The sequence below is a fragment of the Ambystoma mexicanum genome, chromosome 12 (assembly GCF_040938575.1).
Source record: "Ambystoma mexicanum isolate Mex_15411 chromosome 12, UKY_AmexF1_1, whole genome shotgun sequence".
NCBI lineage: Eukaryota > Metazoa > Chordata > Amphibia > Caudata > Ambystomatidae > Ambystoma > Ambystoma mexicanum.
Genome location: NC_090936.1, coordinates 1,220,314,220 through 1,220,339,917, shown reverse-complemented (window position 1 = coordinate 1,220,339,917; position 25,698 = coordinate 1,220,314,220). Strand labels below are relative to the sequence as shown.

At 48.8% G+C, this 25,698-nt stretch overlaps 1 protein-coding gene across 1 annotated transcript in view; it reads right to left on the bottom strand.

The window, feature by feature from the left end:
- Positions 1-25,698, bottom strand: part of UTP20 (UTP20 small subunit processome component) — a 1,390,303-nt gene that overhangs the window by 107,331 nt on the left and 1,257,274 nt on the right. Inside the window, exon 55 of the mRNA XM_069629877.1 lies at positions 25,270-25,401. Coding sequence (XP_069485978.1) covers positions 25,270-25,401 — 132 coding nt within the window. The remainder of the gene's footprint in view (positions 1-25,269; positions 25,402-25,698) is intronic.

The window sequence follows — 25,698 nt, the reverse complement described above, 5'->3', positions numbered from 1 at the left end:
TCCTTGCCAGCCCCACCATTCTAGAAAGGTCCAGGGGGATCCTTAACCAGACCACTACCTATCGCCTTAGTTAGGCAAGGGAGAGATAGGGAGAGGACTTTACACCCATGCAACCCTATGGCTTACCCCCTTCTCTGATTTCCCCAGAGACCATCCTGAATCTGCTGGGCTCACTTACGTCTGCAATGTGTCCAGAAAGGGAGGTTCAGGGGTCGCAGGTGCAGAGGTCAGTTTCAGCATCTCGATTGGGACCGCTAATTTAAAGAAAGATTTCAGACCAAGGAAGCTGAAACCAGTGATGGACGGGAAGGCTGAGGACCCCCTCCCAGTTTATGGACCAGGCTGATGGACAAGATGGAAAAAGCCTAAGTGTCATGGGTGCAGGTGTTACTTCTGGAGTCAGGTTTTAGTTTGGTTGCAGTACTGTTTTCTCTGATGTAGACTCTGCAAGCAGAGCCCCTGGAAATGGCGGAGTGAAGAAAACACACCTGGAAAACATTGGGGACTCCTTCAACATGAATGTTAGGGAGAATTCTCAGAAATGTGCCAATTCCTCTCTACCTTGGAGACCACCATCACTTTTGCTAGACTCTAGGACTTCCAAGAGCAGTGAAGTGAAATTGACTTTACTTCCACTTTAACCTTCTAGACCCAGCACACACTATCTTACCATAGGGTGCTGGAGGGGTTACTTAGTTTTTACCGCGGGCTGCGTTCGCAGCTGCAGTAAGGCACAAATGGGTGCCCATTTTGTCAAAATGACCCTGGTCTTTTTTCACCATTTCTTGTTGGAAAGCTCCTTCTTGAGATTTACTCTGCGCGCCAAACCAGCATTGGTCCCTTTGTTCGTTTTGTCTTTGGTGGGATTCACGAGTGAAGCCCGCCTCTGGCTCCAGTATGTCTGGCAGGGGCAGGAAGTGAGAGGTGCCCGAAACTCCCTGTGCTTAATCGCCTTGGTTACAGAAATGCACCCAAAGGTGATTGGCCGGCTTGCTGTCTGGCAAGGACAGCCACCCTGCTGTGTGATTGACGGCTAGGTTGGAAGGAATGGGAGAAACCTGCATAAAAGGCGAGACGTTTTGGCTTGGAAGGCAGAGTCGACCACTGGATGAAGGAATCTGAAGAAGAACTTGGAAGAGACGCCTGCTGAAACTCCTGGACCGTTGGTTTGCCCGGCGAAGCCCTGCTGCTGTGCTAAAGCTCTGAATTTGTCTCGACTAGAGAAGCCCTGCAAGGACTGCTCCCTTTGAGTTGTTGGGACCAATCAACTCCAAAATTAACTCGTTTGGACACTGCTACGGCTGCTGCTGGAACTGAAGTGCCAGGGAGAAGTCTTTTCTACAAAGACTTCTAAAACATTGTGCAAGACATTTACTTACCTGCAAGAAGTGCTTCAGCTCAGCTAGACTTTTGCCCAATTGACATTGGCTGGCCTGGCTCCCTGAATGACTCTTCTTTCCTCTCATTGTGTGTTGGTACGTTCCTTCCAGGAAAGGGTTAACTTACTTTGCATTGTGGGGTTCAAAAGTACTTACCTGCTTCAGAATATTTGTGTGATCTCGTTTTATTCTGAAATCTCTTTACTTTAACACTCATCTCAGTATTGCTCTAAATGTACCAGTGATATAAAAAAGTCCTCAGTGTCCTAGCTATTTAAGTCACCTGAGGGTGTAGGAAGTGTCTGCGTGCCATCCCAAATGGGTATTTGCTGATTTAGAGAAACTAAGAGTGTGTATTTTGGAGTGTATTTGTGTGTTACTATTATATTGCGCCTTCTGAAGAAGGCTTATTCAAACTGACTGTTAAATTAATAATCATGAAACCTTGCGTGTAAGAGTTTGTTTGGATACTTGTCACTGTGAAGGGAATACTTTCTTAACTGTAACTCCATTTCTCCAGCATTGGTATCTTTCATGGATTCACATGTTTAGAATATTCCCCGTCGACAGACTGGGAACCCTTGGTAAGCTTATAAAGCCGTTTCCCATAGGAAAACGTTTGAAACTTTCGTGTCCTTTCTACGTCGTTTTGGGCCATGCACGCATGCCCCGCCCCCCGCGGCTCCCTTCAGATTTCGACCCCTCCAAAGCAGAATGGGGTGAAACCAAGAACTACAAACCGATTGCATTTAGGGGAGGCCGGCGGGCGCATGTGAATCCATGAAAGATACCAATGCTGGAGAAATGGAGTTACAGGTAAGAAATTATTCCCTTCTCCAGCATTGGATCTTTCATGGATTCACATGCTTAGAATAGAATGCACAGCAGTGATCCTGAAAAAGGAGGAGGTGTGAATGCAATCCGGCACCCTCCCAAGCCTGTGTATAGCGAACCACGCTTACATAAGATTCGAATTTAAAATGTGCCATAGTACCTACACAGAGCAATACCCATATAAAGCTATAAAAGTATACATAAACATATATATATATGCATATGTATATATACATAAACATATATATATATACAACATATATATGTTTATGTATATATACATAAACATATATATATACACACACACACATATATATATATGCATATATATACATATATATGTCCAAATAAGCATAGACACTTCTTGAAAAAGGGCTTACCTTATTGAAGTAGATGGCGCAAGACTACTCTTCCCATTTTGGTTTCGTCCGCATGCTGTCGTTCAAGGCAGTAGTGGCGGGTTAATGCGTGAGGCACTGACCATGCTGCCGCCTGGCAAATGTCTGTCAGCGGTACTCCTGCCCACAACGCTGTCGACGACGAAGTCGCCCTGGTGGAATGAGCTCTCGGATGTCCTTGTAGCGGCTTTCCCGCTTCTGAATGACAGAAGGCAATCGTCGACGAGACCCATCGGGCCAGTACCTGCTTTGAAATTGCCTTCCCTTTTGCCGAAGGGCCGTATGCAACGAAGAGTTGTTGCGTAGATCTAAGTTGCTGAGTTTGATGAAGGTCAAATTTTAGAGCTCTCTTGACATCCAAGGTATGTAGGACCTTTTCCGCAGCCGATGAGGGGGTCGCGAAGAAGGTGGGCAGGACAATGGATGAGTGCTTATGATAAGTTGTAGGAACTTTTGGGATGAAACAAGAACTTGTTGACAGAATCACTTTGTCCTTAAAAAATCTTAGGTACGGAGGGTCTAGACCAACGCTTGCAACTTTGAGATCCGTCTAGCTGATGTTAAAGCTATTAGAAAGGCCACTTTCCATGACAAGAACTTCATCGACGGCTCAAAGGGTGGTTTCATTAACCCTGCTAGCACTATATTCAGGCTCCACGTTGGTGGAAAACGTTTAACCGGAGGGAATGTCCGGAACAAACCTCTCATGAAGTGTTTCACTAACCTGTCGCTAAACAAGTGAGACGACTTCCTTCTTCTCGTGAACCTAGAGATGGCCGCCAGGTGAACCTTTAGTGATGAAAAAGACAATCCACTTTTTGCAAGGTGTAGCAGATACGGCAGAAGCTGTTCCGGAGTAACCCTCAGAGGTTGCACTCCCGTCTGTCCTTGACACCACGCAAAGAATCTTCTCCACTTACACCTGTAGGACTTGTTGGTGGAAGGGGCTCACGCAGCTTGTAAGGTCCTCCGACAGTCTGAGGAAATGTTCAAGGCAGCAAATTCTGAAAAGTCAGGAGCCAAGCTGTGAGATTGAGACTGTCTGGATTGTGATGCCACACTGTTCCCTCATCCTGGGACAGGAGGTTGGGAACCCTTGGGAACGTTATCGGATGATCCGCTGACAGGTGAAGCAGGTGGGAAAACCACGGCTGCCTCGGCCAACACGATGCCACCAGGATGACCCGGCACCTGTACCTGCGTATCCACTGCAGAGTTCTCCGTATCAGAGGAAACGGAGGGAAGGCGTAGAGGAACTTGTCTGTCCACAGGAAGGAGAACGCTTCCCCCAGCGAACCTTCCTGTGGCCATCTGCTGGCATACATCTCGCACTTCTTGTTCCTCTTCGTGGCGAAGAGATCCAGCGGAGGCCGTGCCCATTTCTCAAAGACCTTCAACAATTGACCGGTCTCTATTTCCAACTCCTGAATCTGGTCCATATTTCTGCTGAGTGAGTCCGCCTGTTCATTCCTTACTCCTGGAAGGTGATGAGCTATGATGGATATATCGTGTTTCAGAGCCCAGTGCCACACCTTCTGAGCCTCTATGGAAAGGGTTCTGGATCGTGTGCCGCCTTGCTTCCTCAAGTATAACATGGCCGTGGTGTTGCCCGTCAAAACTCTCACTGTGGACCCTCTGATGTGAGGCAGGAACGCCCTCAGGGCCCAGCGCACTGCTCTCAGTTCCAGAACGTTGATGTGCAGGAGAGATTCCCTCTGAGACCAACAAACTTGTGTTTGCATAGTGCCCATGTGTGCCCCCCAGCCTGTTAGGGACGCGTCCGTCACTATGGTTAACCGAAACTCCGGCTCCTGTAGGGGTACTCCTTTGGATAGATTCTGGAAGCTTTTCCACCACTGAAGAGCTAGTAGGAGCTCGTCGTCGACGGTCAGTTTGTCTGACTAGAGCCCTTGAGCCTGCGTCCACCGGTCCGCCAGAAACTCTTGCACTGGCCTCATGAACAGGCGGCAGTCTGGTATTGATTTTCAACTGACCTGCCAATCGACTGAGTTTGGCGATCCTGTCGAGGGATGGCCTCACTAACCCTGACTGGGTCTCGAACTGTGCGCCCAGGAACACCAAGCTTCTCAAAGGCGTTAACGAGAATTTCTCGAAGTTTATCGCAAACCCCAGCCGTTGTAAGAGGTTTATGGTGGCCTGCAAACTTTTGTGCGTCGACATAGGGGAGGACCTCCCCTCACCAACCAGTCATCGAGATACGGGTATACATGATGGCCTTGCCTTCTCAACCAGTCTGCCACCGGGGCCAAACATTTCGTGAACGTTCTGGGAGAAGATTTCAGTCCAAATGGAAGTACTGTTAACTGGTAGCGATTCCGCCCTACCACAAACCAGGAACTTCTTGTGTTGCCGACACATCAGTATGTGGAAGTAATCGTCCTGCAGGTCCAGAGACGCCAGAAAATCCCCTTCTTGAACTGACCGGATCACTTCTTGGAGCGTGAGCATCTTGAACTTTATGCTTTTCAACGATTTGTTTAGATCGCGCAGGTCTAGGATGGGACGCCACTTTCCGTTTGGATTTTTCACCACAAAGTATCGGGAATAAACCCCTTGACCCCTTTGTGACGACGGAACCAATTCTATAGCACCTATTTGTATCATAAGTGCTACTTCCTGCTGCAACACGCTCAGATGGGATTGAGCTACAAACGCTGGTGGAATGTGCAGAGGGTTGCTTTTGAATTGCAGGGAATGTCTGTATCTTACAGTGTCCAACACCCATTGATCCGTTGTTATTTGCTCCCATTCGTTGATGTAGCATGATACCCTGCCTCCCAGAACGTTCCGATGCCCGTCATTGCTGGTCCTTGGTCTGCTTATCCCTCGTCGACGACTAGTAACCTGCTCTCTTCTTGGGGGCCTGGTACGCCCGGCGACGTTTAGCCACTTGAGAAGCCTATCTGTATCCCTGAGAGGGGTATGCTGGCCTACTGAAGGATCTGTCCCTCGATGCCGAGAATCTGGAATTTCCCGATGCTCCCCTGAAGGGACGAAAAGACCGTAAACTTCGACCACTCTGGAGGGCCACCAAGGAACGCACCGTGTCCGAGTCCTCTTTCATGCCCTTCAGGGCTTCGTCTACCTTCTCGCCGAAGAGGAGGTCTCCTTCAAAAGGCATATCCAGTACCTTGTAATGCACCTCCGGTCGGAAGTTGGTGCATTTCAGCCATGCCTGCCGTTGGAGAACCACACCGTTATTCACCTGCTTAAACCCCGATTCTGCGAGGTCCACTGCGATGTTTATGGCATGATTGGAAGTCTCTTCACCTTCCCTGACCAGCAACATAGCCGCTTTGCGATGTTCATCCGGCTGTGCGCGGAGCGCCCCTCTCCCTTATCAGCTGGTAGCAGCCCCAAAACCAGGGTAGAATCACGCCGCCCGGCGGCCCGGAAGACCGCGGCAGGGGGGCTCAGGCTGAGCATGAGACCAGCAGAACAAGCGTCCAGCAGTACATACGGCGCGTGTGATCCAAGGCCCTCCATGTCCCTGAACAATAGTAGCGCGTGAAAAACTGGGCTGGACGGCGGCCCTCAGAACACAGGGACCCACACACTGCGGTGAGGGAGCAGGCCCAAAACTCAGGCAAATTATGGCAGACCGCCGCGCTGGCACGCTGTAAACTGCTGGGCAACACAGGGCACCGGCCCCAACACCACGGCCCGCTTTCAAAATAAGAGGCCCAGCACAACGCAGCGATCCGGACACCATAATTTGTTACCAGTGCCCCCCTGGGGGGGTGCGGCCCTCGGCCCTCCCCCGAAGTAGGGAGGAACAACTTGAAAGGACACTAGACCACCACCAAACAGCAGGGGTCCAGAGCGGCCGCATATCATAACCAACACCAAGTAACGCAATCAAGCGGCGGACAACACCCGATGCCCCGGAATAACCAGGTATCTACTGGCCTCCTCCTCCTGCGGTCTTGTGCGTAGACAACGGCAATAACTACCAGATCAGCCTGGTCACGCTCCCAAGCCTCACTGAAAAGCTAACCCTTGAGGCCCGATCCCCGACCCCTCCTCCGGCAGCAAACAAGGGAAAAGTAGACAAATCACAGCGTAAACTAAATTTTGACCAAGGTCCCGCTTCAAAAACACCCAAGCAAAATAGCAGACCTGGCTCCCCAATACAAACTGAACATCGAGCCTCTCCCCTCCCCTCAACCTCTTCAACCATTTGGCATCAGGGAGATTCTACTTGAATTAAAATCCAGAATAAGCAATCTGGACGGTAAAATTGACACCCTGTCCTTTAAAGTGGACAGGCTACAACATTGCCTGGACAAGCATGAGGATAGGCTGGACGCTGTTGAACAAAGTCTCTAACCTGGACAACAACTCGACCTCACTAACGGGTAGAGTCTCCACCCTGGAAAGCCAGATGAAGGTAGTAAGTGCCAAAAATGAGGATTTGGAGGGTCACTCCCAACAAAACAACATCAGATTAGTCGGGGTCAGAGAGCAACAACTACAGGTAAAAATGGAGGACCCCTTGGAAAAAATGTGTATCAAACTTTTTGGAAGCAAGGTGATATCCAAGCTGTTTGTGGTGGAAAGGGCCCATAGAATACCAAGCGCCTGACCCATCCCAGGATCAACTCCAAGGCCAATTATCGCCAAACTGCTTAATTACAAGGATCGAGACACAATCCTGCGTCTTGCCAGGGAGAAGGGGGACCTCCATTTTGATGGCGACAACATCCAAATTTACCCAGACGTCTCCCTGCTGGTCCAGGCACAGAGGAGATCCTTTGCAGGGGTTAAACACAGGCTGCAGGATAACAAACTGTCGTATTCAATGATCTTCTTGGCTAAACTTTGGGTCCAACATGAGGGGAAGACCCATTTCTTCATTTCGCCGGAGGAGGCCAACACATTCCTCGACAAAATTGGCTGCAGACTCCCCAACAATAATCTATGGGGGCAACCGAGGGAGCGGGAGAGGAGGATCCCGGAGTGAAGCTGTGTCACAAATAAAAACATCCCACCCTCAATCCCAGTGCACGCCACCGATGGTACATAAAACAGACAGGCAAGAGGTGCAGAATTCCTTGGGAAGCCACTAGCGCCTCAAGCGCAGCCTTTTTGCAAGTATATTTTTGGGGATGGCAACTTTCTTGGGCCAGTTGGGGGTTGCCCGAGCTTGGATGGGTTTTCTTTTGCAATTTAAGTGGGAATTTGCCTCTGGGACCCGGTCTCCCCTCACCCCAGGTACCTTGTGTTAGGGAGAATTCTCTGTTTAGGCTGAATTTCCTACCCTAGTGAGTCCCTCAGCAGCTTTGCTGGATTTTTGGGGTTTATTTTTCTTCTCCTGCCAAGAGTGAGACTCTTTTACCCTCACTCTTGGGCATGATTTGAGTGTGTTTCTTTGTCTCTAGATGTGTTTAATGGGCTATGGGGTCTTTTACTCCATAGGGCTTCATGTGTTTTTGTGATGTGTGTTACACAGCACCCTCAGTGCAGTAACACAGGGGTGTCATAGTGACCCCCCAATATATACTCCATACCCTGGGACTGACTACTATCTCCCAGGGCATGTAAAGTTACCATTGACTTTACTAGTCTCAAATTCTGAACAGAACCAGTACAAACCATCATATTGTGGACGTACTGGCCGGGGCAATTCGATTACCCCGGGGTCTGTTAGTCGAGGGGGCACATCTCCGTCCCCCCTGATCGAGTTTTGGCTGGTGGCAGTGGATACTACTTTTTATATTTGACCGCGAATATATCTCTATCGGATTTCCCATTGTTCGAAGCTACCAACTTTAAATATTTAATTCCTATAGCCTCGAACATACCGCCGGTTTATTTAATATTATTTCTCCGGTTGGTAATTTTTGCCAGAACTCGGTTTTAAAATGGCGTTTGTGTTCGCTTCTGTGACTCCAACCCAAGTTGAGCCCTTTGTTCCACTTTTTGGCGGGCTTCTCCACAGAGGCCCCCCAAAGTGGTGCCACTCTGTCTGGGGTACTTAGGAGGGGTGGAGGGGGATTTAGGCACCCTGGACTGAGTTGCCTTGGCAACTCAAGTCGCACTCCGTCCTGATTGGCCCAAGTGGTGAGCCAGCCGGCCGGCTCACCACTTAGCATGTTTGAGGGACAGCTAGGCTGAGTGAATGGGGGTTTTCTGCATAAAAGCAGGGCTTTGGGGACTGGAACTTTAGAAGTCGCCACAGGACCGAAGAATCCGACGAGGGAGAAGCTGAGCCGACCTGCTACGACGACACCACCGGTGGAGCCCTGCTGAACCGTCTCACCACTTTTCCCAATGACAGAGGAGATCTCCAGCCCGGAGAGTCTTCTTCCTTCAACTGGTGGGGATAACCAGTCTGCTTCCTTTTTCGCTTCCTGGAGCATCTTGTGGCCGCCTTGCCTGTGCCAAGCACCCCGGCAACCGGGATACCATGTTTTACCACTACCGCGAATAAAAGGGTAGTACCTTTAACCGGAAAACTCTGCGGCTGGTTTCTTCTTTTGGCAGTGCAACAACCTTCATCTTTACTCCACGTCGAGATCTTCTCTTCCTCTGGATGACGCAGCGACTTGCACCCGCTGCCAGGAACAACTGCCCCCGCTGGAGGATCCTTCCCACATAAAGGTACCGTGTTCCGCCTGGCTTCCCTTGCAACCGAATGTACGGGGTAGATTTAGCCCCCGGTTTTCGAACCTGGGTTAGCCTGGGACACCCTGGCTAAACTTTTCTGAGCCTAACTAAAACCTTTCTGAACTCCCTGCAAGACTGGATCCTTCCCACATAAAGGTAGCGTGTTCCGCCTGGCTTCACTTGCAACCGAATGTACGGGGTAGATTTAGCCCCCGGTTTTCGAACCTGGGTTAGCCTGGGACACCCTGGCTAAACTTTTCTGAGCCTAACTAAAACCTTTCTGAACTCCCTGCAAGACTTTTTAAGCCTGTTGTCATTTTGTGATCTTGGGTGCATTTGTGCCCTGCTCTCTCCAAGAGTGGGCCCGGCCTATGGAGTTTGGCTTACAAGTAACTTTTGACTTTCCTGCCTTGCTTAAGAGTTCCTAAGTATTAGTGTGGTGTATTTTCCTACATTCTGCCTTTTTCCCTCCCTTTTTCGTTAACTTATTGGAGTGCCATCTTTAGTTAAGCGCTCACCTTTGTCTGGAAATAAGTGGTATTAACTAAGACTTGTCTGATAAGGAATAAGGGATGTATATATAATAATAGTAATTGTGTTGAGAGTGATTTACAATAAGAGTGCTGGAGTGTTTCAATCAGTGTGTTTTTAAATAAATAATTATATACCTTGATACCAAAGCTCTGGTCAGTGTTTGCTTGTGCTATTGTGTCCGAGTACCTATTGTGTATACTTTGCATACTGCCTAACTCTTCTTGAGGGAAGTCTGACTGCTCAGCCACAGCTACCAGGTAAATCTGGGTGGTACAGACTAATACCAAGTGGGTTTACTGCTACCACCTGTAGTCCTAAATCTTTTGCAGTGTTCCCAAAGGGAACTGCACAGGTTTCTGCTTAACACCTTGTCAACCACAAGCCATGGCGATGCTCACCATGAATCCGGATGCAACAGCAGGCTCCCTGCGCTCTGCCCCAAGCCCACATCAACTCGACAACCACCAGGACCTGAGATCAGCAATGCCTTTGTGATAACCTGGCAAGTTCAAGGTAGCCACTTGGAACATCAGAGGGGGTAATAATTCAGTAACTCGCAAGATACTCCAATACCTCAAGAGGCATAAGATTGAAGTGGCCCCTACTGCAAGAAACACACCTCCTCCCAGAGTTGGCACACTGCTGGACCCGCGTATGGCGGTACTTCTCCTCGTACTCTTCATACGCAAGGGGAGTAGCTATCCTGATGGATACAAGGGCCCATTTCAGCTTAATAAGTGTCAAAAAACACAGGCAGAGCACTCCTGGTGAGAGGAATCCTGGCGGGCAAAGAGGTGGTCTTCGCAAATTCATACGGCCCCAATGTCGATGGCTCGGACAACTTCAACTGGATCCAATCACGTTTTAGCAGATGAATCTCTACTACTTTTATCTGGGGCGCGGACATTCTCCGGCAATGCGCGGAGGAGACAATTAAGCAATGGGCATTCGCAATTTAGAATAACTGCATCGTGGTGACCACGTTACAACAAAACGGTTCAACATCAGCGTAGAACAATGGGAAGGGAGGGGGTGGATTGTGGAAAGGGAAACTAGAGGCAATTGTTCTTGGTTACCCACCGTTTGTGGGATTTGTATGTTTTTGTTTGGAAAATACAAAAATAAAGTTTAAAAAAAATATATATACTTTCTCCATCCAAACACAGTCCGCTCCCTAAACTCCACCCCTGGTGGTCATCTTCTGATTTGGTAAGCACCTAAAGTGGCAGTATGAACCAAGAAGAGCCAGTGAGGGGAAGGAGGGAGGGTTTGCATGTGAATCCATGCCAGACCCATGCTGGAGAACAAGAGTTACAGGTAAGTAACTTAAACCTTCTCCAGCATGGTGTCTGGCATGGATTCACATGCTCATGAATAACGATTACACAGCAGTACAAATACACAACCACGGGAGGTGGCCAGGTTCAATAAAAGCAATAAAACACTCAGCCCTGGAACAGACACACCTCAAATGAACAGGCTGCGTAGCGCCACTAACCCGACCCGGGACTCCTCCCTGGAATCCCGGTTGACGCAGTAGAACCTTGTGATGGTGTGCATGAAACCCCATATAACAGCCCTGCAGATATCAAGCAGGGGCACACCAGAGAGAAACGCTGTCGTTGCTGCAATAACACTGGCGGAGTGGGCTCTCGGCCGGCCCGGAAGAGGCCTGTTAGTATGTCGATGACAGTGCATGATGTAGCCGGAGAGCCACCTGGAGATGGAAGCCTTCAACAAGGCCTTTCCGCAATATACAGGTCCAAAATTCACGAACAACTGACAAGTCGTCACAAAACTCTTTGTGCGAGCCACATAAAACTTAAGGCACGAGCAACATCCAGCAAATGCAACAGCCTCTCCACAGTCGACGACGGATTCGGGAAGAAGACGTGAAACACCAAAGGCTCGTTGAGGTAGAACTCTGACGGCACTTCCAGCATAAAGGTGGGGTGTGCACGCAGTACCACCCTTGTAGCATGGAAGGATAATTACGTCTGTTTGCAGGACAGCCTGGATAAGGTGACCGCCACGAGGAAAGCCATCTTCCACGAGAGGAACTTCAGAGCGGCCTGATGCATTCAAAGGGTGCCCCCATGAGTTTAGTCAATACCACATTGAGTTCCCAAGCTGGAGCCAGAGCCTTCACCAGTGGAAAAGTTGTGAAGAGGCCCCTGATGAACTCCTTGACGAGTATAAGACTACAGGTAAGGCCTACCCAGTGTCCTTGTGTACCGGGATATGGCGGCCAAATGCACATCGATAGAGGCGTGAGCCAGCCCAGCCTTGGCCAAGGAAAGCAGGTTTGGCAACCGCTGCAGGGCCGTGACACACAGGGGAGTGGATCTTCTGCGCCCGGCACCATAGGAAGAATCGATTCCATTTATGGCTGTAGCACTTTAATGTGGAAGAGGCTCTGGCTTTGGCTAGGATGTCCTTACACTCCGTTGGCAAAGAATAATGTGACAATTCTAGGGCTGCAGGAGCCAGGCCATGAGGTTCAGTGACACTGGGTCGTGGTGTAGAATCGCTCCTCCTTAGCGAGAAAGATCGGGAAGTAACGGCAGTTTGATGGATTTATTTATCAGGCATTTATAAGGAGCTTATACAAAAAGACAGTGTTTCAAAGCGCCACATGGCAAAAGGGAAAGGGAGCAAGGCAATAAATAATCAATAAATTGACAAAGAATAAATCATAAAACAACAGCGGTCCTACTAGGCCTTGTGACTTCCAGAGCGTGCACATGCCGAGAAGAGAAGGGGGAAAGAGGGTGAGGAGTGTTGGAGGGTCCCCTAGGGGGAAAGTGCCATAGGTGGTAGATGCAGAGGCAACATGTAAGTGCAAGCGCGGAAACGTCCCAAGTGAAGGGGGAGGTCAACCACACTCCATGTAAGCGCAGGCCTGAGGCAACACTCAGGCATGTGTGGGCCCATGGCCAGTGCAGAGGGGGGAGGGAGGGGCGGATGCTGTGGCGATTCGGTAGATGGCCAGGACCTTACTGGACTCTTTAGGGGCCAGGCCACCAATCTCAGCGACTGTGGGGCTGGTTAGCACGGGAGGGGGAGGAGAAGAGAAAAGTCTTGAGTTGTTTGGTGAACTTGAGGCGAGAGAGAGAGAGCCTCATTACGACCCTGGCGCTAAGGGATTACCGGTACTGGTAAGGATACCCGTACCGGTAATTCCTTAGCACCTGATTACGAGGTCCCTTTGCGGGTTGGAGACTTTAACGCCTGCTTTTTGCAGGCGTTAAAAACCAACCCGCAAAGGGACCTTGGTGCTAAGTACGGTGCCGCAATTTGCGGCACCGTACTTAGCGCCTTCCCCATTCCCATTGAGCCCTATGGGCAAAAATGGGAATGGCCATGGCGAATTACCGCTCCGCCAACCTCGGAATGGGGCGGTAATTCCCCATTCCGCCATGGCGGAGTCGGTAAGTTACCGGCATGGACCATGGTGCTATTAGCACCATGGTCCAACGCCAGGGTCGTAATGAGGCCCAGAGACAGAGAGATCTGCCCACAGCTCTCCGCTTAGAGTAGCGTTTGACCAGCAGAGGTTTGGAGCATGGGGACCGAAGGGATCCTGAAGGAGAGTATTTAGTAAGAGCGCTGCAGGTAGCGTGGTCCCAGGCCCCAGACAGTCTAATGGATGATGCAGAGGGACTTGAATTTGATCCTTGCAGCAACAGGGAGTCAATGGAGAGATATTGGGGCTGGAGAAATACGATCCCTGGGCTCAAGGCCAAGGATAAGTCTTGCAGCCCTATTCTGGATTAGTTGAAGAGGACAGAGGGAAGAAATAGGTAGGTAAAGGAAGAGGCTGTGGCAATAGTTCAGCCGGCAAAGGAGCAGGGTTCTAGAGACATTGAGCTTCTGGGGAATGGTGAGGAAAGGGAGAATGCCTCTGAGGTGGCAAAGTTGAAAGGAGAAATGACTTACCATAATGACCTTTCCATGGATTCTTCTCCCGCAGATTCCTCATCTTGATAGATATCCCCCATCCAGCTCTGCTGTTCGGAAACGTTTTCTACAGGGGGCGTAGTGGTCCTCGATACGGCCGACAATCCGCTCCTCGTCTTGCTGGGTGCTCAATCGTCGGCTCCAGACGGGACTTTGTGTGTTGTATAAATACCACCTCACTACGCCCCATGCTTCAGTTTTTCCCCCATGCCTGAACGCTGCAGGAAAACGATGGGAGGAAGGCTAACCAGCCTGCAAAAAAACGTAACAATGGGTTACCCCACAGAATTAGTAGATTAGAAAAAATAGTTTTTTTTTTTAAAAATGATAGTAAAATAGAAGCGGTCACCTTAGAGCCATTATCAGTTGTCACCTCGCTTGGACAGAAGCATTAAGCCATACGTTTCTGAGTAGGGATGGATGGGAAGGACGATGAGGAATCTGCGGGAGAAGAATTTGTGGAAAGATAATTACGGGGAGTAAGTTCTCCTTCAATTGATTGCTTTTCTCCCGCAGATTCCTCATCTTGATAGACTCCCCAAGCAGTTAGAATAACGGAGGAGGACAGAAAGCATTAAACAGGCAGATTTTGCACAACTGCTCTACAGAATCTTGCATCTGCTCCACGTGCAACATCTAAAGAATAATGTTAGGCAAATATATATGCAGGAACGACTAAGTGGCAGCACAACATATGTCCCTAATATGAACTCCCCTCTGCAGGGCTGTAGAGGCTGAGACCCCCCTGGTAGAATGTGCCCTGATGCCGGGAGGAAGTTCCCTACCTGCCGACTGGTAACATTTGGATATACATAAAATAATCCAATGCGACAGGGTTTGCCTGGTTATAGCGAGAACTTTACGGGTTAATGAATGGGCAACGAACAACTGGTCACTTTTCCGAAACTCAGATGTACGAGCCACATGAAACCTTAAAGCTCTTTTGGGGTCAAGAAGGTGGAACAGCTCTTCCTCTTTTGAGGAATGGGGAGTACCACCACCACGTTCTCCTTGACCAGTCTGGGCAAATCAAGATAAGGGTTGCTCAAAATCTCATCAACCTCCTGAGCACCCAAGGAATGACGGGAATCAGGGTGGAAGGCGTAGTGGAGAGGGAACGTCCAATCCACTAGAAACTCATCCCCCAGTGCGCCTTTCGCTGGGAATTCCCTCAAGCAAAACTGTGCACACTTCCTGTTGGACTCTGTATGAACAGATCCACTGCTAGGGTACCCCAGAGAGAGAAGACCTCTTTCAGGACTTCCTGGCACACTTCCCGGCACACTTCCCACTCGTGTGGGAACGTGCTCTGCCTGCTCAAAGCATCTGCCAAACTGTTCTCGTCCCCGCCAGATGAACTGCTGATACTGAGATCTGATTCTCCATTAACCAGAGCCACAGCTGCATTTCCTCTGTGCATAGGGGACAGAAGCACACGTCACCTTGTTTGTTCAGGTAGTGAATGGCCACCATGTTGTCCGTGAGAATCAGGACATGCTTCCCCTTGCAGGATGGGGCAAAGGGCCTCAGGGCTAGCTTGATGACTCGCAACTCCAGCCTGTTGATGTGCCACCCGGCTTCCGTCGCTGACCAAAGGCCCTTCACCTCCAAGTCCTCGCAGTGAGCACCCTAACCCTTCAGAGACGCATCCGTGACCACTTGTGTCTGAGGACAAGGAGTCCAGAAGTATTCCCCCTACATAAGATTGCTGCGGTTGACCCACCAATCGAGGTCAAGGACCACCTGACTGGACACCAGAAGAGGACCTGTGAGCACTCCCAGTTACTGAGACCACTGGTCCCTTAGGAGCCACTGAAGGGATCTCATACGCAGCCTGGCCTCTGACACTAGAAAAATCCAGGCGGCCATGAGATCTAAGAGGCGGATGAAGGAAGCCGCTGGTAAAATGGTGCGGTTCCAGAACAAATGTACCATCTGTGTTATGCTGTCGGCTCGCTTTTCGGGTGGGAAAGTCTTTGCTATGTGAGTATCTTGGACTGCTCCAATCAACTGGAGCTTTTGGACTGGTGTTAGATGCGACTTCAAGTTCAGGGAGAAGCCCAGCCTGTGCATTAGTAGGGAAGTGCACTCTAGATGAGATAAGACCTGCCCCGCTGCGTTCCCCTGGTTCAGCCAGTCGTATAGGTATGGAAATACATGTACCCCGGATCTCCTGAAATGAGCCGCGACTACCGCCATGAGCTTGGTGAAGACCCTTGGAGCAGAGGCCAACCCAAAGGGCAGCACTTTGAACTGATAATGCTTGTCCCGTATGAGGAACCTTAGGAACCTCCTGTACTTTTGGTGTATCGGCACATGGAAATAAGTGTCCTGTAGGTCTATTGACACCAGCCAGTCCTAAATATCGAGAGCATGGACAATTTCTCCCAACGTCACTATCCTGAATTTGTCCTTCCTGAGGAACTTGTTTGAGGCCCAGAGGTCCAGGATGGGACAGAGACCTCCTCCCTTCTTGGGCACCAGGAAATACCGGGAATACCAGCCGACCCTCTCTGATTGGGAGGTACCTCTTCCAAGACACCCTTCGTCAATAGGGTTCTCAGCTCTTCCTGCAGCTTCTGTCCCGGTTGGATTGGAGGCGGTAGGGGTCTGTCCGGTGGCTTTCTTAAAAAGGGCAGAAAATAGCCCCACTGAATAGTTTGCAGGGGCCATGCATCTCAGGTAATGTCCAGCCACTGGGGCCAATGTCCTGTCAACCGTCCACCAAACCGTTAAGTCTTGGGAGGGTAAATCAAGTGGCTTAGATGGGTGGAGCCGGCCCCGCCACTGGCTGTTGGCCTCTAGAAGCCGGTCTGCCCCTTCCTGGACGCGAGAAACGCCTCTGCCCCTGCCTGGCTAGCCAGAGCTGTTGCTTCCTGCCATAAGGTACATAGCGTCTATAGCCTCTGCCTTTTGAGGCAAAGCTAAAGGCAGGCTTGGCCGGCTGCACAGCGACTTTGCAGCGATTTTTGGCTCTTTGATTTTTTCTAAAGAGTCTTCAGCTTTTTTTCCAAAAAACATCTCCCCCACAAAGGGCATGTCTAGCAGCCTGTTCTGGACATTTGGGCAGAAACCCGATGTTTTTTAAGTAGGACTGTCTTCTCATTACTACTGCTGATCCCAATGACCGGCCAACACAGTCCGCCACATCCAGGCCCGTTTGTAATGACTGCTTGTCCACCTCCTTCCCCATCCTCCACCAGCCGTATAAAACCATCACTCATTTCCCCTTCTGGGAAGTATTGAGTGGCTTGTACTGCAGCCTTCCACAGACCAAATTAAAATGTGGCCATACTGCCCGAGTTAAAAATCTTCTTGGGCATGGCGTCAAGTTTTTTACCCCCTCTATCTGGAGATAGACTGGATGTAGTGGCAGCAGGTATGGTGGTGATTGTGGCAGCATGCACTACCAACCCTTCTGGTGAAGGGGGCAAGGAGAGGCAAGAAGAATCTCCTCTAACCGGCCTATATTCTCCTGTGCAATTGGCGCTTACAAGGGGCATTGTGCATGGGTGCTGCTATAAGGAGGCTAGGGAGTCAGCTATAGCCGGAATGAAAGTCATTATGCTCGACTGCTGGAACTTCGTCCGGAAAATCAGTGATGCCATACCCCTGAAGGGATGCAGCAGGGGGTTTTAAGCCAAGGGTGTTTACCACTGTTTCCACCAAGTCCCTGAATTTAGAATGAATATGCTTGTAAGGTTGGCCTTGTTGTAACTCAAGATCTGGGGATGTGTCCAGCCTCACAGCGTGAAACGAGCTGACCTCATTCGGCAGAGGGGCCCTGTGGGGTTCATCCACACCCAACGGTTCCCAGTCTGCTGGTATGAATGCATCTTCCACGTCGGTGTCCGTGGCCGTAGATGCCGTAGCTGCCATATCCGTGCCCGTGTGCATTGCCAGATCCCCAGTAGGAGTCAAATCCTGAAGGCGGAGGTGTCGGTTGAGGCCTTGGGCCAGATAGGCCCGTTGGCCTTGTGCTTGCGCCAAGATGGACTCCAGGACGGCTGTCTTGGAGGGCTCCTAAATGGTGCAGGGCCTGGTGTGAGAGGCAGTCTCTGTTGGATTTCCGAGACCAGCGTGTGCAGCGTTGTTAATATGTCCAAGGACATGTCCCTCGGTTCAAGTGTGAAAGGAAAGAGTGGTGGACTGATGTGCCTTCTTTGGCAAGGCGGTGGACCGGACTCCCTCCGTGGGGACCCCCCCACTGAGACGGGACCATGACCCCCTTCGTGGTCCAAATAATATACGGGAAGATTATCCTGGCCCTCGTCCGAGCTGGTATAAACCTGTACCGGCTTCTCTGGGACAGCCCGCAGGCCCGTACACTTCTAAGGGTCAGTAGGAGCTTTACACCTTCTCTGGAGACTTCTGGGGCGGAGAGGCCAGGGGAGCTGTCCCTCATTCCATGGGCCTTTGCAGGCACCGAAGCAGCTGCCTTACGCCTTGGTGACAGTGACACTCGAGGAGTTGTAGTTGTGGCCGTGGACACCACCTTCATGGCCAGCCCCCCTTCGAAAAAGAAGTGATGGTCGTGGACGGGATGGTAGGAGCCCTTTGCCGACGTGGTCGTGGATGTTGATGACAAAGCTGTTCTGGCCGGTTGAGTTGCCGATGAGGATGGTGTCGCCGAGGGGGGCAGCGTAGGGACACCTTTCGATCTTTCCTTCGATGTCTTATCCGCCGATGGTACGCAGAGTTTTGACGGAGTCAAGGACTTTCCCTTAAAGGGAACAGCCCTCACCAGTAGACTCGCCATAGAAGTAGTTGGTGACGGTGACCTCGTCCTTCCCATGCTGGGACCCGCAGCCGCAATGAACCCAGTGGGATCAACGTCAGGCAGCCTGGCCTTTTTGACTCCGCAGGCAGGGAATCCTCAAAGTACCTCAACCTCTTTTCCGAGGGAGTTCATTTGTGGGAGCGGCTGTTCCTGGGGGAAGCATGACCATGCCCTGAAGCAGAGTCCGAGTCCTTACCCGATTTCAATCAAACCGCCAGCCTACTGTAGCAGTCTGTCTTTTTCGAATATCCCCCAGCAGACCTCGCATCCCACCTCATCATGGTCCGGATGCAGGCAATACAGACATTTAAGGTATCAATCTTCGACATACACATCCCTCAATCCACATCTCTTTTCTTCAGCCACAGTTGAAAGGCGTGAAATGGGCCCAAGCTCGGGCCTTCTCGAAAACTCAATGAAAGATCTGTGATGTATTATGATCTTCGTTGACAGAGGGTCCCTGCTGCTGGTTATCGACCGGTCGAACGATAAGACAAAAATCAGTCGAAATCTACTCAAGATTAGTCAAAAACACTAAAAATATGAAAGATAGCTCAGAAGTGTGTGGTAAAAATCTGAAGATGACCTCCAGGGGTGGAGCTTAGGGACAGGACACTCATTGGATGGGTGCAGTTTGACCCGAGGATATTGATTGGTGTAAAGGAGAAATGCAGTTTTAAAGCTAAAGTGAAACTGTTTTTCTTTTACCGTTTGATTCAAGAATGTCCACTGGGTGTAATTAACATACTTATTTACTAGCCATTTGTAGATTTATCTTTTCTCCCATTAGGCCACATGCAGAGATCAAGAAATACCAGGCTTTTGCTCACTGAGTTCTTCAAATTGAGCCTATTCAGTTAATCCTTTTGAATGAGTTAATTGTTCCATGGTAGCATGCTACTTTCAATTCCCAATACAAGCCTTGTGCTATATAGTAGCTGGAAAAGGATTGCAACAGTCGCTTAGCAACCACAACACGCGCTGCATGCAGGTCCTTAGGTCCTTTTCTTCAATGTGGAACAAGATGGTCGCCTCGCACACTTCCACTCCTCATTAAATAGATGCTACACGTGCTGACAGCAGGAGGATAAGCTCAGGGGCAACACGCTTGTCTTGGAAGCTTAGAGACTGGTCTCCGGTATAAAACATGTAATAAAAGATGTATTAATACTGTTGATGCTTGCGCCAGGCACTGTGGACCAAAAATTGATCAAAGAAAACCTTTTAATTTTTTCAATAAGGCAGCATGTTAAAAAGAGATTCGGTGCACATGCTCTCTGCTGTTTAAATCGCAAGTCAGTCACTGATAAAACCATTACAAATATTTACTTTCTATTGAGAGTTTAATATTCAAATCTAGTGTTTCTTCCCACGCAGTTATTTGTACTGAATCCTTAAAAATAGTACTTAATATTCCTGCAAAACAAAAGACGTTATGGCTGGAAGGTTTAGAATTAATCTTAACCTCTGACATTGCTCTGGGCAACACTTCAGACCATCGTTCTTCGCCTGCCAAGCCATTACAAAAGAGGCTTGGTCCACCCCAAAAGGGGCAGTCAGGCCCTAACTGCTTGGTCACATCCCTTCTGCACGACACCACAAGCATCCTGTGAGGAACTCATGGTATCAAAAGTAAGAACGCAACACAAAGAGCAAGTTCAAGGGTGTTTATTGAACAGTTTTCAAGGGGTTTAGAAAAACTCCCAACTTGCCCAAATGCTAGAACAGGAGTATCTCGACCATTGAAAGAAAGAAAATAAAACAGTCATAGTCAGTCTAGCCCAAAATTATAATAGTTAAACTAATAAACCTATAACTTGCCCTAAGCTTATACAATGACTGAAGTGGGATGAGTAATAAACAACATAAAGGGTGCATACAATTTAAAGTCAGGATGGAAGTAGGACTTCTTTATCTAGATTCTACAAGGACCCCCTGTGTTTTCCTCTCCTTTTCAGGATATGGTTCTCTTAGTCTTAGCGAGGGGTAGTCTCGAAGCTCACTCAGATCAGCCCCTCTCTGCTCTTCAGTTCCTAACCAAGTATATACTTCCATAACAGTTCACTGAAGGTGTCCTAGGTTTCTCTCACCTGAGTTATAGTGTTCCCAAGGTTTCCAAAACAAAATAGCTCTCGCTGATAAGTCTTTAGAACGTTCAGGGTTCTCTTCCCCAAAGTCAGGTCTATGTCCAATAAATTCAAAAGAAATATCTAAGCCACAATTTCAAATAATTTAGGGATTTCCTTCCTCGAGTCTTCAGCTTCTCTTAGATATCACCAGTTAATGTAGTTCCCCCCCTCTATCGGGCTAGGACCTCCTCCTTTCAACCATATCATAATTCACTATAGGTCTTCCTGTGTCGGGCTCGGACCTCCTTCTCATAGTTCGTATTTCACAAGTTCGCGATAGGCTCCCCTCAGCCAGGCTCAAGCCTGCTTTACAGTTCGCATCACGCAAATCACAGTTCCCTGTAGACTACTCTCATTCGGGCTCAAGCCTTTTTCCTGGTTTTGGTTTCTCTGAAGAAGACTTTCGAAACTGTGAGGACTTTTGGTTTACCTCAACATGACCACTTCGACCTATCCAGTTCACAGAGTCTTTCAAAAAGGCACTCTCAATTCCGCCGGACTACTCTGCTACTCATATTCAGGGTTTTAATCTTTTGCTGAAAAAGCTACCAGTCCCATAATGCACTTGGGCTCAGTTCATTAATTTCCATTATGCTACATCCACACACATTCCACTGGCATCTTCTCTCACAGACTTACCCAGGTGGCACGGCGCTGACAGGGTTGAGGTCAGGGTCTCGCCTCCTTCATTCACCCGGGAGGGAAGCAGATGCTTCCTTGCTGGTCTTTCCACCCCAACTAGTGTCATTCACCTGTGTGGTAGTGCACCACTTTTCCCAGAATGCACTTCTGTTTGTCAATGGCCAGAGGAATGGGCCCTGGCCTGCACATGTCCCGCTGTGAGCAGCTCTCTCTGCTCTGACTTCCAGGTACCGTCCAGCGTCGCCAGCTCGCTCTCTGAGTGCTTAGTACTTAGGTAGGGATCCTCTGCTGGACTTAGGCTTGTAGCCTCCCTCCTGGCTTCCCAAGAGCAACTGCCTTCTCTCCCTCAGCAGCCTTCTCAGCAGCCTTCTTGTATGCACCTGTGAATTGGTAATTGGCTGCAGGTGTTTAGTCAGGGTTGGGTCTGCCTGACTCTGCCTGTCTCTATTAGTGGGACAGTCTACTGTCAGAGTGTGATAGTCTGTCCTCTGTTTCTAAGTGCGTTTTCCTTTTGTGATCTTCATACTCTTAGTACCTTCTCTTCCTCGCCTCAGTCTTTTGGTGTCCTAGTAGAGGAATGGAATTAAGGAGTTGTAGTGCCCTATGAAAGTGAATGAAAAAACAGGGTACATTTTTGTCATAAAAGGGGTTTTGGATGTAAGGTTTCTGAGTAATGTGTTTCACGGAAGGAGAGGTAAAATTTGCATTGGGGTTTTGGGATGGTCTTGGTTTCCCCTGATGGTACTGTCTTTTGTTCCGTAAGGGAAAAGGTTGGGGTAGGACAGGACTCTGATGACAATATCCCACAAAGACAGAGGGGTTGTCGGGTAGGGGTGTACGCAAAAGAAAAGGATACTGCGTCTAGCCTAAAAGCACTCCTGCACCCCCAAGGACGCCCTGCTTAAGTGAACTTCCCTCGCTAGTCCGCCCCCAGGGTCAGGATCCAAGTGCGATGAACCTCCCATGGCCACCTGAACAAAGGATCACCGGGGTCAACAAGTGCGGACACCCTCAGGTTTCTCACAATTCCCCAGACATGATTCAACCTTATTGGGCCTCATCAGTGAGGAGTAGCTTGGGTCTCTAGGCCCAGCAAGCAAGGGTAAGTAAGCATACCTGTGCCTTATTACAGCCAGTAGTAAAGAGATCTGCATAAATTAAACATATTCCTGTAGGCCTACACGTGTTTCACTCAGAGCTTCCTCTGAGCCTCTTTTATACACATCTATTTAGATCTATTTAAATTGTTGTTGTTTTAGATATTATTGAATGTGTTCATGTCCATTGTGGCGAAGCAACAAGTATCTAATATCCTTGTAGGTGGTTATTTAGTGAGCTAACCAGTAATGTCTTACCGTATTTACATCATGTTCAGCTCTAAAAAGTAGAGAAGTGACACTGTATATCTGGAAGCTTCACCTTTGCTTATTCTCCTTGTTAGGGAGAATTCTCTGTATAGGCTAATTTCCCAAACCTAGTGAGTCCCCCAGCAGCTTTGCTGGATTTTTGGGGTTTATTTTTTTTCTCCTGCTAAGAGTGAGACTCTTTTTCTCCCACTCTTAGACATGATTTGAGGTGTTCCTTTGACTTTGTATGTGTTTTATGGGCTATGGGGTCCTTCACCCCATAGGGCTTCATGTGTTTTGGTATGTGGGTTGCACAGCACCCTGCGTGCAGTAACCCAGAGGTGTCGTGGCGACCCCCAAACATAGACTCCATACCCTGGGACTGACTGCTGTCTCCCAGGGCATGTAAAGTCACCATTGGCTTTACTAGTCTAAAATTGTGAACAGAACCAGTACAAACAATCGTATTGTGGATGTACTGGTCGGGGCAATTCGATTGCCCAGGGGTCTGTTGTTCGAGGGGGCACTGTCCAGACCCCCCCCCGACCGAGTTTTGGCTGGTGGCAGTGGATACTACTTTTTATATTCGACCGCAAATATATTCCTATGGGATTTTCCCATTGTTCGAGGCTACCACTTTTTAATATAGCCTCGAACATACTGCCGGTTTATTAAAATATAATTTTACCGGTTGGTATTTTTTGCCAAAACTCGGTTCCAAAATGGCGTTTGTGTTCGCTTCTGTGACTCCAACCCAAGTCGAGCCCTTTGTTCCACTTTTTGGCAGGCTTCTCCACAGAAGCCTCCAAAAGTGGTGCCACTCTGTCTGGGTACCACAGGGGGTGTGAGAGGGGGTTTAGGCACCCTGGACTGAGTTGCCTCGGCAACTCAAGTCGCACTCGTGTGATTGGCCCATGTTTGAGTGATAGCTAGGACTGATGAATGGGGGTTTTCTGGTGGACCAAAGAATCCGAAGAGGGAGAAGCTGAGCTGACCTGCAACGACGCCGCCACCGGTGAAGCCCTGCTGAACCGTCTCACCCCTTTTTCCGATGACAGAGAAGACCTTCAATCCGAAGAGTCTTCTTCCTTTGACTGGTGGGGATAACCAGTTTGCCCGCCTTTTCGCCTTCCCGGATCATCTCGTGGCTGTCGGGTTTCCTCACCGACGCTTGTAGCGCGAGCATCAGAATTTTTAGGTGGGATTGAGCCCAGACTAAAAGTGCTTCATTTACAACAAGAACATTATTCTTTGTGTGAACCATAATGACACATTAAAGGGCCGGATTTGAAAAAGGCGCAGGTTGTACGCCGAAACACGTGTCATCCAAGAGGGGCTGGAAATTCAAAATAAAAAACTTTATCAAATACAACAGAACTTTTGGATTTATCATTCATAGCAAAAGGAAATACACCAGTAATTTATCTTGGCGCAAATAAGTGCAGGCACAGTTGCAACTTTTCCTACAGTTTACAAACGGAGTAGAGGAACTCAGTGTCTCCGTAGTGACCTACACTCATGCGACAAAGAACCAACCACAAAAGACAAAAACCGTAAAAAGGCTAATAATCACTAAGTAACCCCAATTTGGTCGCGAAGGTACAGGCCTATGATATCTCAAAAAAGTTCCTCAATGTTAGAAATCTAAATAAATAACTATTTTTATAACTAAGCTGAATTATTGTGTGTTATTCTGTGTGGACTTATAGACGGCCCCGAAGCACACGCTCACACTCTTTAGTCTAAGCCTGGTATACTCTCCACACTAACTTGAATGGGTTTTGGTTAACCTCTCAGTCTCCATGTTCACATAACTAGTGTGGCCTTGTAAATCTGTCCACCAGGCTAGATTCTAGACATCAATTTTAACAACCACAGTGTAAGGATGTCATCGGAAAGTGGTTATGGTTGGAGTAACCCATGTGATTATGGAGCTATTCACTTAGCTCCTCTCCCACCACCCCCCGTCATGACCTGAGCCGTACGGGAAGACCCCTATCCTCCCCAAACGTGAGCAGGAAGAAAATTAACTTTTAAAAATAACGTATTCCCTCCCCTTAGAGTCTAATTAATAACTTTTGTAATTCCGTGCCTCTCCCACCCATACCTCCGCCCCTCCACTGAAGTCAACTAGCCTCTGACCCTCAATCTTGGGGAGACCCCCACCACCCTGTGTGTGTGCAGGCGAGTTAAAGTCTTTGGTCTCTCATCGACCACTTCCCCCATACCTTCTCATGCTTTTGTGGGTATTACCTAGACATGTAAACTAGTTTCTCTAAACACATGCATCCGTCCATCCATTCTTTTCAGGTTCATATTGAGGGGATAGCCTTCCCTCCCCATTTCGTTGCAATGCCTTTTTTCACCAACGCTGAAAACAAAGATTTCTGACCGAATACTCACCTTAATGAAGGAGCACCAGCCTCTAAACACAGTAAAGCAATCACCGCGTTGTTGCCTGCTACCACTCACACATCTCAGGCATTTCCCAAAATAACAGTTCATAAGTAAGGAATGATTCTCAAGTAAGGTAACTGAAATCTTTCCGAATCCTTATCACACCCTGTCATCTTTTAGGAGTGATTTGTGTCCTTCTAGATTATATCAGTTAATAAGAGAAATGCAAACATCACTTACGCTTTGAAATTTTGTAGGATTAATTTCAGCTTCAATGAGTGGAAGAATCGTTGCAAGTCTCCGCTCAAACGCAGCACCTTCAGCTTCAACAAATAAGCCACACGTCTGGGCAGCGAGCCGCTTATGTGAGGTCTGCAGAAAAATAGGACATTTCATGCATTACAAGGGCTCATTGTCACATATCCCCTCTTGTGTGGCGATCAATGTACATACTACATCATCATTAATTGTTACCTGGACGGTGCTGAATGGGAGCACACCAACACACACACCTTTGCTTGTACTAACAGTGGTTTCTTCGAGGTGGGGGTTGAAGGAAGAGTGTGTTTAGTCAACTGATGAGGCCAGATAAGTCCCTTATAAGTCCTAGCCAACTTAGTAATGTTGAAAAGCTAGGTAGCGTGTTAGTGTCAATGGAGAACTTGGGTT